This window comes from Ochotona princeps, chromosome 1, assembly GCF_030435755.1.
Source record: "Ochotona princeps isolate mOchPri1 chromosome 1, mOchPri1.hap1, whole genome shotgun sequence".
NCBI lineage: Eukaryota > Metazoa > Chordata > Mammalia > Lagomorpha > Ochotonidae > Ochotona > Ochotona princeps.
In genome coordinates, this window is record NC_080832.1 from 50,170,862 (window position 1) to 50,188,136 (window position 17,275).

The following is a 17,275-nucleotide window of genomic DNA, read 5'->3' on the forward strand; positions in this document are numbered from 1 at the left end:
GCTTTTTCTTTCTCGAGGCAGTACTGGATGTCACTTCAGCCTTTTCCCTACTGTGAATGTGTAATTTTCCTTAAGTTCTAAGCAGGGAGAGTACCCAAGTTAAGCTGCCTCATTTTAGGCTCTGTGTCCCTCTGAGTATAAGGACTCGTTCTGCAACCCAGAACAGAACAGATAGGTGATGACCAGGGAAGTCTGCATTGGTGATCTGAAGTGGTGTGCTACCATGCTGCTTTCTGACTTGGCCTTTTCACCTCCAGGCTGTGACAAGTGCATCTGGGATCTGACAGATGACCTGCGGCTGGCAGCACTCTCCATGGAGGAAAGTAAATCGGGGCTACTGAGCGTGTCTTCTGGGGCTGCGGCTCATAGGCATGTGAATGAAATGAACTCCACCATCCACCTCCTCAAAGTATGCAGATGTTGTGCCTCTACAGTGCTCCTACTAACTCCTCTGTGCCCTTCTTGTATCTGAGCCCCACTTTGCAAATTTTAGGATAGTCCAAACAAACTTATAACTCAAACATGCCATATGTTAACAATTGAGGAGCAGAACAGTTTTAGGAGGAGTGTGCAGAGAAATCTTCAATACCTTAATGAGGAGTAACTAATCTTTGTGTCCTACCTAGTAACGTATGCGGGAGTCCAAGCTGGCTGCTTCCTGTCTGTTCTAAGCTTTCCTTATTGGTCTCTGATCTAATTTGGGTGGGGGTGTGCTCTGGAGCAGCCCTGATGGTCATTGCAAGAGAGGGTGGGGAGCCAAAGTTGGAACTAAGTAAGGACCAGAGAAAGCTCCTCTCCAAAGTCTCAAAGGAAGTTTACTGTTCTTCTGTTTCTGAGAACTGCTCAGGGATTCTGGCTGTTGTTCTAATGACATTAGATCCTGTGAGGAAGGATCTGGGCTTCTTCCAACCCTTGTGGGAGATCCAATAGGGAATGGATGGCCTCAGAGTTCTCGGCCTCCGAAGACAGTCCAATTCCCCGTGGTCTCCTTGGCAGTTGGGATATAATCCTTGGTACCCATATTGATAATCCTTTGTGGGGATCCGGGAGTCTCCAGGGTTGGGACACAAGTCTCCTCCTATCCTCCTGCACCACTCTGGGGTCCCCCTATGACAGCATAGACTTTGAAACCAGACTGATTGTGCTGAGTTCCCAGCTCTGACGTTAACTAGCTGTGTAAGTTTGAGTACATTATTTAACCTCTTTACATTTCAGGTTCCTCATCTGGAATGGAAGATAATTATTGTACCTGACTCATGCAAGGATTGCTGAGAGAATTCACAGATTTGATATATGTAGAAAACTTAGAATAGTGCCTGGCATAGTAAATCCTCATTGCTTTTTGGAAAAGCAAATGAGTTGCCAAAATGCACAATGTGCAAATAAAAAAAAAGTCATAAAATTGTCGAGCTGGATGGTATTTTAGAGAGTTTCTATTTTACATTTAGAAATTATTCTGGGGCCTACCACAATGGCTTAATTGGCTAATCATCCCCCTGAAAGTGCTGGATCCCATGTGAGCACCAGTTTGTGTTCCAGCTGCTCCACTTCCCATCCAGCTCCCTGCTTGTGGCCTGGGAAAACAATAGAGGATGGTCCAAAGCCTTGGGACCCTGCACCCATGTAAGAGATCCAGAAGAAGCTCCTGGTTCCTGGCTTCAGATTGGCTCTGCTCCAGCCATTGCGTCCATTTTGAGAGTGAACCAGCAGATGGAAGATTTTCCTCTTTGCCTCTCCTTCATTCTGTAATTCTGCCTTTCCAATAAAAATAAATAAGTATTTTAAAGTAAATAGATAATAATAACTAAAATAATGAAATCATCCTGATCCAGGCTTACCTGTTTGAAGGCTGCACTTAGTCTCTTGACACCCAATTTCAAGGTGGGCATCAACTGACAGGAACTCATTGCCAAGACTGAAGGACTTAGCTCCAAATAATTTAAGTAGTGTTACCTTTAGACCAAACTCCTCGAATTGCAAACAAGAGGTGCAAGCAGACCAAAGTAAGCAAATTGCTCTCTTTATACCAATACAAACTCCATTTACATTGACCATGTATCCAAGGCCTGACCAAACTGAAATGTTAACGCTCAGCCTCTAGCCTTTACTGTATCTATGCACAAATTAGAAAAAGATGCCCTGGGCCCAGCTGCGTGGCCTAGCAGCTAAAGTCCTCGCCTTGAACACGCCGGGATCCCATATGGACGCTGGTTCTAGTCCCAGCAGCTCCACTTCCTATCCAGCTCCCTGCTTGTGGCCTGGGAAAGCACTCCCAAGGCCTTGGGATCCTGCACCTGCGTGGGAGATCTGCATCCTGGCTTCAGATCAGCATAGCATTGGCTGTTGCACTCACTTGGGGAGTGAATCATCAGGCGGAAGATCTTTCTCACTGTCTCTCCTCCTCTCTGTTTATCTGACTTTCCAATAAAAATAAATAAATCTTAAAAAAAAGAAAAAAAAAAAGAAAAAGATGCCCTTTCTTTCTGTCAGTCCAGTCCCAACCTCAGGCCAGAGTGACTGGCCCAATAAGTGGAAGTCCCAGAATTTTCTCCCAGTTCCCCCTGCCCTACATGACAACCCACACCGGATCAGCCACAGAGGTGCATACTCCACTTCCAGGTCTCTCACCATGTATTTTTGAAACTATTGTGCACATCAACTAATTATTTTCAAAACTCTTTTGTTTCTTCAGGCAAGATTATCAGAAAGAGAAAACCAGTATGTCCTAAGAAAGATACAAATCAACAATGCTGAGAACACAATGAGAAGTCTTATGTCTGACCTAGAGGAATTAGCTGGAAAGGTATGTATTCAGTTCCTGGGATAGCCTTCAAAGAAAGGATTTAGCTGGCATACGCCTAGCTTGTCACAAACGACCAAGGCTTAATACAGACCAGAAAAAAAATGCAGTGACCCGGGTGTCTTAAAATAAAACAAAGCTAACAAAAATAAAAATAAAGCAACGTTAACATCCGTGATCTTCAGTATCTTTTCCCATTTTGATTGGTATTCATTAAAAAGAAACAAAGAAAGAAAACTATGTTTATGAAATTTTTCTATTATTTACATCTGGTTAAATGGTTCATGTATGTTTCCATTAGAATAGTCATTCAGCTGTTTACCTTGAAATTTTACAACTAAAACCTAAAGAGTACATGCTTTATTATAATAGAATGCAAAATGTAAGTGTTTGCTAAAGGATGCCTTAAATTATAAAGACAAACAAAAGGAATCATACTAAGAAAGTAATTTCTAGTTTAGCTGGAAAGAAAAATCACTTTTGGTGATCACTTTATGCCATTGACTGAAATAAATTTCAGACAAATTACAAGGTTGAGAATACATCTCAAATTCAGAAGAAAATACAACTAAATAATTATTGCATCTGAAAAAGAAAATAATGCTACACCTAAGTACAGTGTGAAAAATTACATTAAAAAAGACAATTGATCTGATGGGATAAAATTTCAAATATCCTGTAAAAATAAAGTAATAAAAAATTCAAATGCCTGATAAAAATCACTGAGGCAAATGTGACCTATGAAAAACTCTCACAAATTAAAAAGCATCAAATATGAGCAGATTTTGTATAATACACCATTTAGTATACTTCCTAAAAGCCTAATGGAATAGTATCTATTTATCATCCATTCTATTCAAAAAAATCAGAAGACATCATATTTAACAAAATAAAATGTTTAACACCCCAATCTACATAATACTTCACCAGGTCTGGCCAGCAAATTCTGGAATTGCTGCTCTCTGGCAAGAGTCTTTAAATGTTAATTTAGCAAACTTCAAAATCATTCTGATTTCCTATAAAGCATACAGGTTTCAATAACTCTGGTATTCTCTTTTGATCTGGCTTCTTCTAATTTTAGAAGACCATGCTTCTAAAATTGTAAATTATTCTAATTGTGCCCTTGGATGTATCCCATCCCTTAAAATATATATGAAAATACTGTCTCTAGTTCCCTTGCAGTGGTGCCTTTTTCCTCAGCCATTCACACTGAATGAGTAATGGAATCTCCTAATTTTTAAAGCAAATACCAAGAAAGAAATCCTTGTGAAAATTCATTGTTGCTTCATTTTGGTGTCTTTGTTATAACTTGTCACCAGTGTCTCAATCCTTAAGGAAAATTTTCACCAAGATGAGCTCTTCCCACAACTCACACAGCCTTACTTATCCTTTGGTTGTGCAATTTTCCCACTTCCAATGTAAGTTAAATGCAGGCGTTCATGGGGAGAAAATAATGTAAGCTTGAAAGTGACATCCCAGTAGAAAAAGCTCCTGGGTGTTAAGAACAGACCACCAAAGTCGGAGCTGGATAACAAAGGTGCTAGCAACTTTCTTCCAGCTGTTTCCATCAGTTCTTGTTGAAAATACCATTCTTCTGACCATAACAACAGCTCTAACAGCGTAAGAACCTATGGAGACATTTCAAAACAAATGCCAAGAGCTGGCTTTAATGATTTCTCAAGTATCCTTCAAGCCCTTAAGCTAGAAAAGTCTACCATTGATTCTTCCAAGGATTAGGGAAAGCTTTGCCTTCGAAAGTCTTCTATCAATAATGTAACAACTAGTATTTGAGTCTAAGCAGAATGAAGGATTTTATTTTATGTTCCCATAGTGATAAAAAGCACCTCAATGTTGTTTCTTGTATTTGAAAAATAATACCTTCAATTATAAGTTGCCATCATGTGGATCTCAGGTCGTTCAAGTCTAACATATTGCATTTACCTGGAGTCACTAATTTTGTGCTAATCTGCATATCTAAGCCTTCCAGCCTTTTTGGGGGGAAATTCCACAGCTCTTTGCAGTCATCTATTTCTAGCTCACAAATAGCTGGTACTCAAAAGGGTCTCCCTGAAACCATGGCTGATCATATATGTCATGACAATAACAAAACCAAGACCCCACTCTCCATCATTTCTAAGTCAAAGTGGACAAAGCAGAGGTCGAGATAGTGGCTCTGTCCCAATTTCAGTGGTGCCCTTCACCATCTGGATCTTGAAGACCCACTGTGGATCCCTGACTCATGTAACGCAGCCTCCAGCCATGGCTCAGGAGGTGCTGCACCACCCACTCCACCTCTCCTTCTTTTCCATTTCTACTCTCCTGCTTACTTCATCAGTCACAGAAAATTTCCTGCATACAAAAATGGCCATATGATGAAAGGAAAGCAGGTCATCACCATACATCAAAAGCACACGAACCTCATCACTGCTGAAGAGGACAGATGACAATAAATACATGCTTCTATTCCAGAAGCCTTACCGAACACTTCACAAGTAATGATTTTTATGCTAAATGTTAGAAATACTAAAATGAATCTAGTGGGGAAGCCCATACAAAAGATAATGTGGCACTGCATGTGGTAATAGAGGCAAGGAGTAACTCTAAGAAAGACATGGTGAACTCTTTTAGCAGGGTACCTTTAGAAAGGGCCAATATGATTTTGTGTATTTAGGAGGACTAGGAATTTATCAGGTACTTCCAAGCAATGGAAAAATATGACAAGGCAGAGAGATGTGAAATAAAAAGATGCACTCTTGGGGGCTTGGAGATGTTTGGTCTTGAATTTGCAGAAGATTAATTGTTAGACAAAGACAAGTAAAAAATGCTGAGGTTGTTGGAGGCCAGGTCATGCTCAGAAACACGTGTATTTTCTCCTGTGAGCTCTCAGATTTGCATCTCAGGAACTTTCCCCAGTGTGTGTCAGGGTGACAGTGGAGATTGACATGCTCAGTGACCTGGGTTAGGAGACTGAGCAGTAGTCCAGACTGAGTCACTGCATGCTTTCTTGTTTTAACTTTGGAAAGGATTTTCAGTAAACAGGGATGAACTGCAGATGTGGTAAGAAACACAGCAAATGGGGAAAAACATATTCTTGGATCCAGGGTGATAGCCTAGTGACCAAATCCTTGCCTTGCAACTGTTAGGATTCCATACAGGCACTGGTTTGTGTCCTGGCAGTTCCACTTCCCTTCCAGTTCCCTGCTTATGGTCTGGGAAAGCAGTAGAGAATAGACCAAAGCTTTGGGACCCTGCACCCACATGGGAGACTCCTGAATCCTGGCTTCAGTTCAGCTCAGCTCTGACAGTTGCAGCCCCATGGGGAGTTAACCAATGGATGGAAGATCTTTCTCTCTGTCTCCCCTTCTCTCTGTAAATCTGCCTTTCCAATGAAAATAAATCTTTAAAAAAAAATTACTGATGACCAGTTGGAAGAGCAGCAAGGAAGAAAGCATTGTCTTTGGGAAAGTGATGACTAGGATTGATGGTTGACATTGGAATATTTTAGCAGGGAGCTATCTGGGGATACCCAGAGGGCAATGAGAGATCTGAGTCTGCAGCTCTGAGATAGAGAGGTATTTGGAAGTCATTAGTATGTAGCGGCTAGGTAAGTGATGCCAGCAGCTAGCACTGTACAGATTCTGAAGCAGCATATTGGTGTTCTTACTATTGCTGTGTCCAGAGTAATCTGCAATCTCTCCCTTTCTACCCACAAAGTGTTTCAGTGTCAACACTGTAGGTAATAGTTACCACCCTCATTAAATTTGATATATTTCCTTCTAATTGCTCATCTAAACTACGCTTTATATACCGTGTGACCAAAAACATTTGTCATTTTGAAAATCAATGAGGTACAAGTATAATTCACTGTGAACAGTGAGTAAATGGTTAACCCATGTGCAATAAAAACCATTAACTAGTTTATAGTTATGAGGTGAGTTTTTTTTTAATCTCAGTTCTTCTTAAAGCAAAGCATATGCATTCTTCCACGTGTTCATATCACCACTTTCCTTTCATAAAAAAAATTAGAAATTAAATGTTCAAATAAGATCTCATTGTAACTTGTAGTATATTCAGTAATGTTGCAACATTTATATATAATATACATATTTAATAAAATTTCCTTTTTTACCATTAGTTCAGGTTTTTAAAATTTTATATATGTATGTGTGTGCATAGATATACCTATATGTTATGGTGCCCCCTGGCGTTTGTCATAAGGAAGGTACAACTTATAGGTAAGAGTTCTTGCAGGTAGGATTTCTACAGAAATAGTAATAGGCTTTTCCCTCAAAGGATGAAGCCATAACAAAAACTGAGCCTTATGTTTTGCCATAATAACTTCATTTACACTGTATCAAAAATCAGCTTGTTAGAATTTTTAAGTGTTTTATGCTTGTGCTCACGTTTTTTAAAAACAAGGAGGGATGACATCAAGAAAAAGATTCCTTTTTTTATGTGCCATTTAATTTTTGCATGACCATAAATTTTGCTTTTCTGGAAAGCATTAGACCCTGCGAGATGAAGACTAGAGAGAGTGAAGTGACTCAGGACGCAGGGTGGCAGCCACGTTGTGCTCTGCCAGGTCCTCCCTGGGCTACCAGCTCAGCTTCATACAGAAGGATTGTTGGCTTTCCTGGCAAGAAAGTTCTGGCGGTGCTTACTGTGTTATCATCTCTACGTTCTCCATCCCCGTCTTAAAGCACCAAGTGTTTAGGTTACAGCTGAGAAGTGTGAACATGTCCCAGATAAAATCATAGCATAATCCTCTGTGCAGAACCCTCGATGAAGGCAGACAGAAATTTGCAATGGTCTCTTGCCTACCTTATGCACACTCTACTGTGGGTCTGCCAACACTATGTGGCAAGTTATCCTGCAGTTTATGGAGGTGTTGCTGCACTTTGTTAAAGAGGTAAGCCAAAACAACACCAGACAGGCGACTGAGCATTTGCTAACTGCCAGAAACCCTCCTCCTCTTCTTAAATACAACCATGGCTTCCTAAATGCCAAAAACAAATACAAATTTCTCATGCTAAAAATACAGGTCAGTGTCCTGGTCTTGAATACTTTTGTGCTCTCAGAGCATCCTCTGTCCTTGATCTCTCTCTCTCTCTCTCTCTCTCACACACACACACCCTTTCTGCAGAACCTCATTAAGGTTACAATTTAATATTGACATACACTACAGGAGAACTCTGAATGGGAAGCTGCCAAGTGGAGAGACTAGGATCAGCTCCGAAGAGCTCCACCTCTGTGTGCCCAATGTGCTTGAGAAATTCTTGGTACACAGTGTCGTTAGTGTTGACAGGAAGTGGAATGAAGCCCTGACAACAGCACTAGCCCATGGACCAGTTTCAGCCATTGACTGCATGGATCAAGATCTACCTACTTTCTTAACTGTCTTCTCTTAGAAGCCTTAAACTCTTTAGTCAGTGTGAGATCAAGTTAATCTTCAGATGTGGATAATTCTGTAATCTGACATCTTGAGGTAGAGTAAAAAGTCAAAGGATAAATTACATATGAAAGCTGGTTGCTTTGTATTGAACTGTGATCAATGACACAGGAAAGCATCTGACTGGACAGCATTCTGATTGTGTAGCGTTCTGAGATTCTTCACCTGGTCATACCATCAGTCCGCATGCGTGATAGCTCAATAATGTGATATGTCATAGATCCTCCATGTGCCAGGGAAATTTACATTTATGGAATCCCTTATGTCTACCCACCTCCACATATATGTATACAGCATGCTTTTCTCACAAATTTAATCTGGCCTTCATTTGGATTATTTGCAGGAAAGTCGAGCCTCACAGAAGGGGCAACTGGTTCAGAAGGAGAGCATGGATACAATCAACCATGCAACTCAGCTTGTAGAGCAAGCCCGTAACATGAGAGACAAAATCCAAGGTAAACAGACACATCCTATTCTACTTCAGCTTGATGTCAGGGAAACGTGCAAGTTCCTAGCAACGATTAAAAACAATGGCTACTGTTAGTGCTTATCATGTGCCAGGAATCTGCTGGAGTATTAGAGGTTTAACCTTATGAAGGTCTTCATCTCAAGTTTATCAGAGATTTCTGAGCTCTCATTCCTCCTCACTAACTGTGGATGTTACAGAACAGATGTAAAGGGTGACATTGTGTGCGGCCATTGACAGGCAGCTTGTGATGCTTATGTCCCATATCGAGGTGCCCGGGTTTGAGTCCCCCCTATGTTTCTGATCCAACTTCCTGCTAGTGTGTGCCATGGGAGCCAGCAGGTGATGGCTCAGGGACTTGGGTCTCTGTCACACACATGCAAAATCCAGTTTGACTTCCATGCTTCTGCCTTTGGTCTAGCCCCACGGCAACTATTGCAGGCATTTGTGGAGTGCAGCAATTCATAGCTTACTCTAACTATCTATCTATCTATTTATCTATCTATCTTTTAAATAAACAATGAAACATTCTTTTCAAAATCCATTTGGAAAAAAAGAATAAATTCTCAAATTTTTTTCAGGCATTTCATGGAGATATAATGCCAAAACACCCATCAAGCAGAAAAAAAATTGATGTTAGAGTGTCCCTACAATACAAAAACTGAAGAGAAGTCACAATTTTCTAGGCTACTTGCAAGGGCAACTATTGCCTTTAGAATGAGAGCAAGCAGTCCAAATGCTTCCTAAACTCCTTCTTAGTTATATTTCCCAAGAACTGGACTGACAGCTTTCATATAGAAGAAAAGGAGGGAAATCTTGGACAAGATTCTTTGCCTTAAAGCATGGTGAGAGATCTTGGCTTTCTTCTAAAGGTGTACTCATTTGTGCTTGACTTCTGACTTGCATTCTGCAAGCTGAACACTATCTTAAGAGTACAATGAAAGTCAGCCTTCAATTTAATAGCAGAAAATAGGATACTTCATTTGCTGTAGGATTAAGAAAATTTCCTTGAATCAGAGTATGTCAGGATCTAATATGTGTGTCTCCAAAGTTCTTATTATACTGCATGTTAAAGTTGGATGACAACACCAAGTGCATCTCAGGATACAAGGACAGTTAGAGGGACCCATGCTAAGATTTATAGTATATTTATACTGAAGTATTGGGCGTTTTCCAGGAAAAGAAATCCAAAGAACCAAAATTAGTTATTTACTACGTTTCCTGTGTTGCCTAACATACACAATCTTTAAAAACCACACCTTCTTCAAACATTCCTTACTCTTATTCTATCTAGTACTTTCACATTCACTTATGAAGTATTCTTTCCTATAGTATTTTTTAATTAATTATTTTGCATTATGTGACAGTTTCATAGGCTCTGGGAATCCCCCCCACCCCTCCTCACACCCCTCCCCCCTGGTGGATTCCTCCACCTTGATGTAGTATTACAGTTCAAATTCAATCAAGATTCTTTCCTTGCAAACATATACCAAGCAGAGAGTCCAGCTACTTATTGTCCAGATGGGTTGAACAGTTTCTTGGGGAGACCATTTCTGGTCCGAAGTTAGAGCTGGTAGAATATCATCCCAGTCAATTAAGAGTCCCAACATAACATCAACAGCAATTTGCAACATTATGGAATTGACATGGTTTTGAGTAACCGGTATGTTAAAAAAAAAAAAAAAAAAAAAAAAGCAAGTTCTTAACCACAACCTATGATTAGCTCATTGACATTTCAATTTTAGTTTATATACAGGACCGGCTGCTATATACCTTAAAATGGCTATAAGGTACCATTCAGCTGTCTCGTGTCTATTTCATTTTTTTCTATAGTATTTTAGAATTATTATTATTATTGATTTGTTCAAAAAGTAAGAATGAACTTACATGCCTAGATCACCTCAGCCAGTCAAGAAATAAATGTCCCTCTAGTCACCAAAGCCAAGACCCCAGCAGCCATTTAGAGGAAAGCATTCATTCTTGTTTTGATGACCCAAATTTTGATTCTAAGGTATTTTGTTTGGGAAGAATCTGAACCTTCTTATTTGACCCTTTAAGCATAAGAAAGGATAAAAATTTTAACTAATAAGAAAAAAGTGTAAATAGGGAACAATAGTGCCCATCAGTTTTTAACTGATTATCAATATGAAATATTACTTTTTTCTAATCTATTCCAAACATAGCTAAAAATAAAAGAAGTAAAAATTACAAATACAGCTAGAGCTGAGGAGGAAATGTCATATTTAATAGCAACAGTTAATATTTTAGACTTGATTTGAAGAAACATTGCTTATCCCTTTATAGTTTTTAAAGGCCGTCATGATTTCCCTAAAACTCTCCCAGTAATATTATGGCGTTAAAGACTTCTCAGCTTATTTTTCTTTCTTCCTTAGAATTCATGAGTGTCGAACAACACCAATGGCAAATCATTCTTCATTCCCAACCACCTCTAAAATAGCTGTTGGTGACCTTCAAGCTATTATCCATATAAAATACAACCCTTTTTCCTGGTGTGATTTATGTGACATTAGTGTTTGTTTACCCATCTTATCTGGCCAACCACATAGATCATAGTAAACCACAGACATACGATTTCATTTATGCCAGGAAGATAAAATGCCTCCTCCTGAAGCCACTGTAGGACAAGGTAGCAATTACACACCTTCTGCGGATCGAGAAGGAATGGGTGAGTCAGAACTACCCCAGCTCTGTTAGTATGTAGGCAAGCTATCTCATTTCTGTGAGCCTTAGCAGTCCCTTCAGATCTAAAATTCTCACCCCTGCTTGTGGAAGTAAGGTACAAAGACTCAGAGTCAAGTGGCCCGCTTTAGCAAGCATTTGTAGAAAGCAAATGAGTAACAACTCACCTCTTAGCATAACAAACCCGTCTTTCAGATGGAGTCTATAAAAACAATTCCAAAGACTCCTTTGGACAACTACCAACATACTCTCACTTTGAAGTGAACTTCCTTGGGTTTTTCTCCCCAGTGTGATGACTCTGGTGCTTGGACCTGCATCACCACCAGGAGACTGCCTTTGAACCGGCCTCTCTATGTCTGAGCCAGCGCTGATCTTTGCCCTCCAGCACTCACTCACTTTCATGTTTGGTGACATCATCTCTCCTTGTGTCTTCCTTCACTGTCTTCTCCCTTCCAGAAATCAACAACAAGATGCTTTATTATGGAGAGGATCAGGAGTTTGGCCCTGAGGAGATCTCTGAGAAGCTGGTGTTGGCCCAGAACATGCTTGAGGAGATCAGACGCCGGCAGCCATTCTTCACCCAACGGGAGCTTGTGGATGAGGAAGCAGACGAAGCCCACGAACGTAAGTTTCTCAGCTCACTTCTGTCTGCTTTCTTTGTGGGGCCAAGAGAGGACACCAAGCTGCAGAGCCAAGCGATTCATTCTCAGCATTCATGGCTATTTGAAACCATTCAGGACAACTTGAGCCTGTAGCCAAACATGTTAGGTCCATGCCCAGCTTGAACTCTGAAGAAGTAGCTGATTTTCTAGAAGGAATCTGTACATTGGAGGAGGCAGGGTCTTAGCAATGAATGAGAATGTATGAAACAGGGAAAGATGGAGGAGAATCACTTCTTGAAACCACAGTCAATGAAATTGCATTGAGAACAAAGAAATGTTCCGAAAGACATACACGTTTCCTCTAATGATGAACATAAACACCAAACCATAGGGAGATGTTTGGATGTATGACCTGCATCGTTCATCAGTTACTGCTTAACAATCTACTGTAGACATACTTCTTTTTTAAAACAGTAGCCACTTATTTGCTCATGGTTTCATGAATTGGCAATTCAGACTGAACCCACTCTGGACAAAGACTTCATGTGCATGAGTCAAGCTTACGCACACGTCTAAGGCTAACTGGGAGGACTGGGCCTCTCTCACCATTCAGGGTCTCACCTTCAAGGCAGCTAGCTACAGGCTTGTTCACATAGCCTGTAGCCTTCCAAGAGGGCAAGAATGGAGTATGCAAGGTTTCTGGGGACCTAGGCTGGGAACTTAATAGCTTCACATGCATTTTACTAGTCAACACCAACCTAGATTCAAGAAGTAAGAGGACAGACAACTCTGTTCTTAATGGGAAGAACTGCAAAGAATTTGTGTTCACTGTAGCTTGAACAATAAGCATGAAATTACAGATTTGTATATGATAATTTAACCATTGCTGATATCTCACAACACTATTTAAATGCATTAGCAACTCGAAATGAGGATGGATATTAGATCCTCTGAATTTTACCATTGAATGCATTAATAAACAATATGCATTATGATATTACCAAGCTTTTAAAATATTGGCATGTTTCTAAAATGATATATACAATTTTTCTTTTTCTACATTTAAATTTACCAGGCTTCGAGTCTTCTGTAGATTGCAAAAGGATCAGCAGAACAAAGAGAGCTGCAAGGCACTACATTGTTTTTCTATAATTTTCGTTATCAGCTCCTACTGATGATTAACTGTCAAACCCTGGAGGAGGAACATTGCTGACATAAGGACTATTGTGGTAGCAAACGTGTAACGTCTTAAAACTAGTAAGAACCAAAAGGTTCAGGCCTCAGTTCTGAGTTAAGAATAGGTCCTTAGTCAAGAAAGGCAGAGCTCAACATCATAGCTAGATGCATCCAGGCTGCTTGCCTACACTGAAGTTTAGTAAGATTGCCCTGGGAGAATGGGACCACTCACATCTCCCACTGAGCAATTGAAATGCATTTTCAACCATTTTCTTTATGCAACTATGAGCTTGTGTCTTCTGCTCTCTGTAGTGGAAGAAAACACAAAGCCTCAACAAGACAGACTGATAGTCCCCAGAGAAAAACGGAATTAAGACATAGAGGCAACACATGTACCTTTGAGCAGAGAATACAGGACATACACAAAGTTTAAGAATATCATATCTATTGTATTTCCCATTTATTTTACCTGAACTTATGGTTAGAAACAGTTATATGAAGAGAATACAGTAAGTGCAACTTTTTCTGACTGCTAGAAGAAAAGTGGCAGGGGAGGGGAGACAGAAGCCCAGACTGAGTTTCTGTTTGCTCTTCTCTTTAGTGTTGAGCCAGGCTGAGAACTGGCAGAGGCTGTACAATGACACTCGCTCGCTGTTTCCTGTCGTCTTGGAGCAGCTGGATGACTACAATGCGAAGCTGTCAGATCTGCAGGAATCACTGGACCAGGCCCTGAACCACATCAGGGATGCTGAAGACATGAACAGGGCCACAGCAGCCAGGCAGAGGGATCACCAGGTAGAATAACTCAAACTCAATCCTTTTTAGATGTGGACAACTGAATGTTACACCAAAAAGTGACAGTCAGTATGAACTTTTTTTTATAGATTTCAGTATTCATATATTCAAAAAACTGGTGTGTGTTTTTTTTTTTTTTGGCTACAGCAAATTACTAATTTGAGTGGATATGTGTGCAAATGGGCTGAAACGATAATCACTGTTTCCTGCTTTGATAAGAATACAGTTGTTACAGTCATTAGAGTGCTTGTGTCTATGTGTCTGCATGGGTAGGCAGTGTGCTATTCTTATGCATATCTTTGTTTTATGCTGAAAGCACTAAACCAGCAAAGCAGATCAGCATGATGTATGCTGGATATGTGTGGCTTTTAGAATGGCACAAGATGACACATGACATGTGTAATTTTTGGAAACGTATGATAAGCAGATCTCACTTCTCAGCTGCTTAGGGAGACTGATTGAAGTTCAGATCATGCAAATACCAAGAAGTGAGGAAAATTCCAAGACCTGGCATCCCCCAAATAGAAACTTTGAACTGTGGTGGCTACCTGTCCACACCAAGGAACACATACAAAGCCACCACCCTCAGGAGGGGTCCTCTTCTGATGAGATGACATATGCATGTTTGGACATGCTTGCAAAGATTAGAGTGAACAAAACATGCCGATTTATAGCAAGCAGATTCACTAAATCAGCTATGTGTTTTTATTGGGAAAAATTCCTGATCTTCAGTCATTACTGTCCCTCACTGAGAATTTAAAAATCTCCTAAATTAAAAAAAAATGAGTAATTCTTACCATCATTCATTTCTAATAGGTGCAAACCCTTAACTGTTTTGCTGGTTTTTGTTTTTGCTTTACAATTACCTTGATCAAGACAGCATTCTTTCTTGAAACAATGTTTGATATCTTACACAGTAGAAATAAAACCCAAGATACTGTTACAAGAGTAGTCACTGGGATTCATCTTGCCTTGAAAGTTTTCTCTTTCCTTTCGTACACAACCAGCAAACCACAGGATCCTCCCAATTTTATCTTCTTGGTTTTCTTTGGCTCTCTCCTCTCTTGCATTCCTCAAATTCTCTAGCTCTGACCATTACCTTTTCTCAACCAAAACAGCCTTTTCCCTTCTCTCCTCCCCTCCTGCTCTCTTCTAGTCCTTCCTGCAGCCCTGAAGACTGTCTCATCTACATCACAGTTCTGACAACAGTGACAATTGAAACTCTCATGTCTTCCCCACCTATAGCAGTGGTTGTAACCCTCTGGCCTGTAAACCATTTAGTGGATTCAAAAATAAGTTTGATTCTTGCTAGTGTTTCCTAAAAATAATGTGAAAGTGAATAGGAATGTCAAAAAGTAACGCAAGTTCTAATGTGGTTTCATCAGCTTTTTTCACATGCATGTCCTAGGTTGCAACATAATTATGCAAGTTTGTGAGTCATGGTTAGTAACACTTCAGAAATACTGTCATGCAAGACACTCCATATTCCTTCATGTGAAGCCCTATTGATCTGCTGCTACCCATGATCCTCAGCCTCACCTTGTATCTTCCCCTGAGCCCCTCATTCAGTTCAGGGAAGATGTCACTATCAGTAACCTTCTAACCTACAATGCCTTGTGCATAGCTCTCTTTCTATATCATAATCATCTACTAATAGACATGTCCTCCCCATTGAAGGAGGGGCTCCAAGATGTCAGGGGTCATGTGTTCTTCATCAAGTCCCTATGTATTTAATTGGATGACTGGCAAGAAGTATCAGCTCAATAAACATTTGTTGGATTTAATAAAAATCTTCAAGGACCTTCCTAGTATGAGATACTGTAGTCATGTCAGCTTGGATCCAAATGTATTGATGATCTATTTTTGGCTGGAAGTGATTCTTCCCATCCTGATAATTAAAATCATGCTGCTAATTGGTATGGAACACTACTCTGTTATCAAGAGAGGGTACAAACTGTTTTAGCAAGAGAAAAATCACACTGCAGCCTCATACAACAATTCTCAGGGTTCACAAGACTCAGGGTCATGTTCAGTATTGAAGACGCTGAATAGAGAGGCAGACATGTCAACCTAGAACACTTCCAATGGGACAAGGGTGAACAACGGCACTCAGGAGCCCCCAGTCAAACCAGAACTGCCCCCACCAGCCACAGGAAATAAGGTTTCACTGCAAAGAAATCTAGCTGCAACTTGTAACTAACTCTACTGTTCTTCTTTGAGCTTGTTAACTATAACTTAACTTGTCTTAACTTGTCTTCTACTTAGACCTGTGCTGTGAGCATCTGTAGTATGTTAACATGTTGGCTTCTTTAATTATGGATTTGTAGGAATGGATCTTTGGTTAGCAGTGCTTTGTCAAGTATGAAATAAGGAAGGACAATGTACAATCAATACATTGAGGACCAAGCAATCTACATAGATTGAAACCAGCAGGTTTGCTAGTGATTGGTAAATATTAGTGTGTGAGTCAGAGCACAGTGAACTTGGTAAATGCAAAAAGCAGAGTGACTGGGCAGTGTCAGCCACATGAAGAGATGACTTCGAAAAGCGAGTAAATGTCAAGATGATTTGTAATTAAGATTTTATCAGTTTTAAAGATTGTTTATTTATTTGAAAAAGCAGAATGACAGATAGAGTGAGGAGACAGACAGACAGAGACATCTGCCATTTGCTGGTTCACTCCCCAAATGGCCACAACAGCCTGGGCTGGACCAGACAGAAGACAGGAATTCCACCTAGCCTCCCATATGGGTAGCAGGGACCAAAGTAATTGGACCTGTCTACACTGCTTTCCTAGGCCCATTGGCAAGGAGCTGGATCGGAACTGAGCAACCAGCACTATAGAACCATCATTCGGATATGGGATGCCAGCATCACAGGTGGCAATTGAACTCACTGTGCCACAGTGCTGGTCTGGTAACTAAACTTTTCATACACGTGGTTTTTAAACTTTACACATGTGCATACCAGGAATTTGGCATTTTAGTGATTCCAACAGATGGTGGGCCTCATTTTAGCTTAACAGTCTCTTCCTCTCATTGCCAGCAGAGCAATGAAAATAAAATCCTCAGAAAAGAGCAGTGCAGAGTTGAGGGTTTCAAAGTCTCTCTGGGTCTGCATTCTCCCTCTCCTAACTTTGCAACTGGCATCAGCCAAAGATTGACCCCTCTTGCCCTCTTTCCCACCCCTCCCCTCACTCAGGGACTTTACTTGACCTACCACGTCAATCCTTCAAAGGGATTTATGGGCCTTGATCTTGATGCGCAACTGAGCCTGTCCTTAGTGCA

The 17,275-nt window shown here is 40.4% G+C and overlaps 1 protein-coding gene across 2 annotated transcripts in view; it reads left to right on the forward strand.

The window, feature by feature from the left end:
* Positions 1 to 17,275, forward strand: part of LAMA4 (laminin subunit alpha 4) — a 137,999-nt gene that overhangs the window by 64,235 nt on the left and 56,489 nt on the right. For both annotated transcript variants that reach the window (XM_004580311.3, XM_058657142.1), the window contains 5 exons: positions 258 to 409; positions 2,693 to 2,803; positions 8,593 to 8,704; positions 11,872 to 12,039; positions 13,795 to 13,988. In XM_004580311.3, coding sequence (XP_004580368.2) covers positions 258 to 409; positions 2,693 to 2,803; positions 8,593 to 8,704; positions 11,872 to 12,039; positions 13,795 to 13,988 — 737 coding nt within the window. The remainder of the gene's footprint in view (positions 1 to 257; positions 410 to 2,692; positions 2,804 to 8,592; positions 8,705 to 11,871; positions 12,040 to 13,794; positions 13,989 to 17,275) is intronic.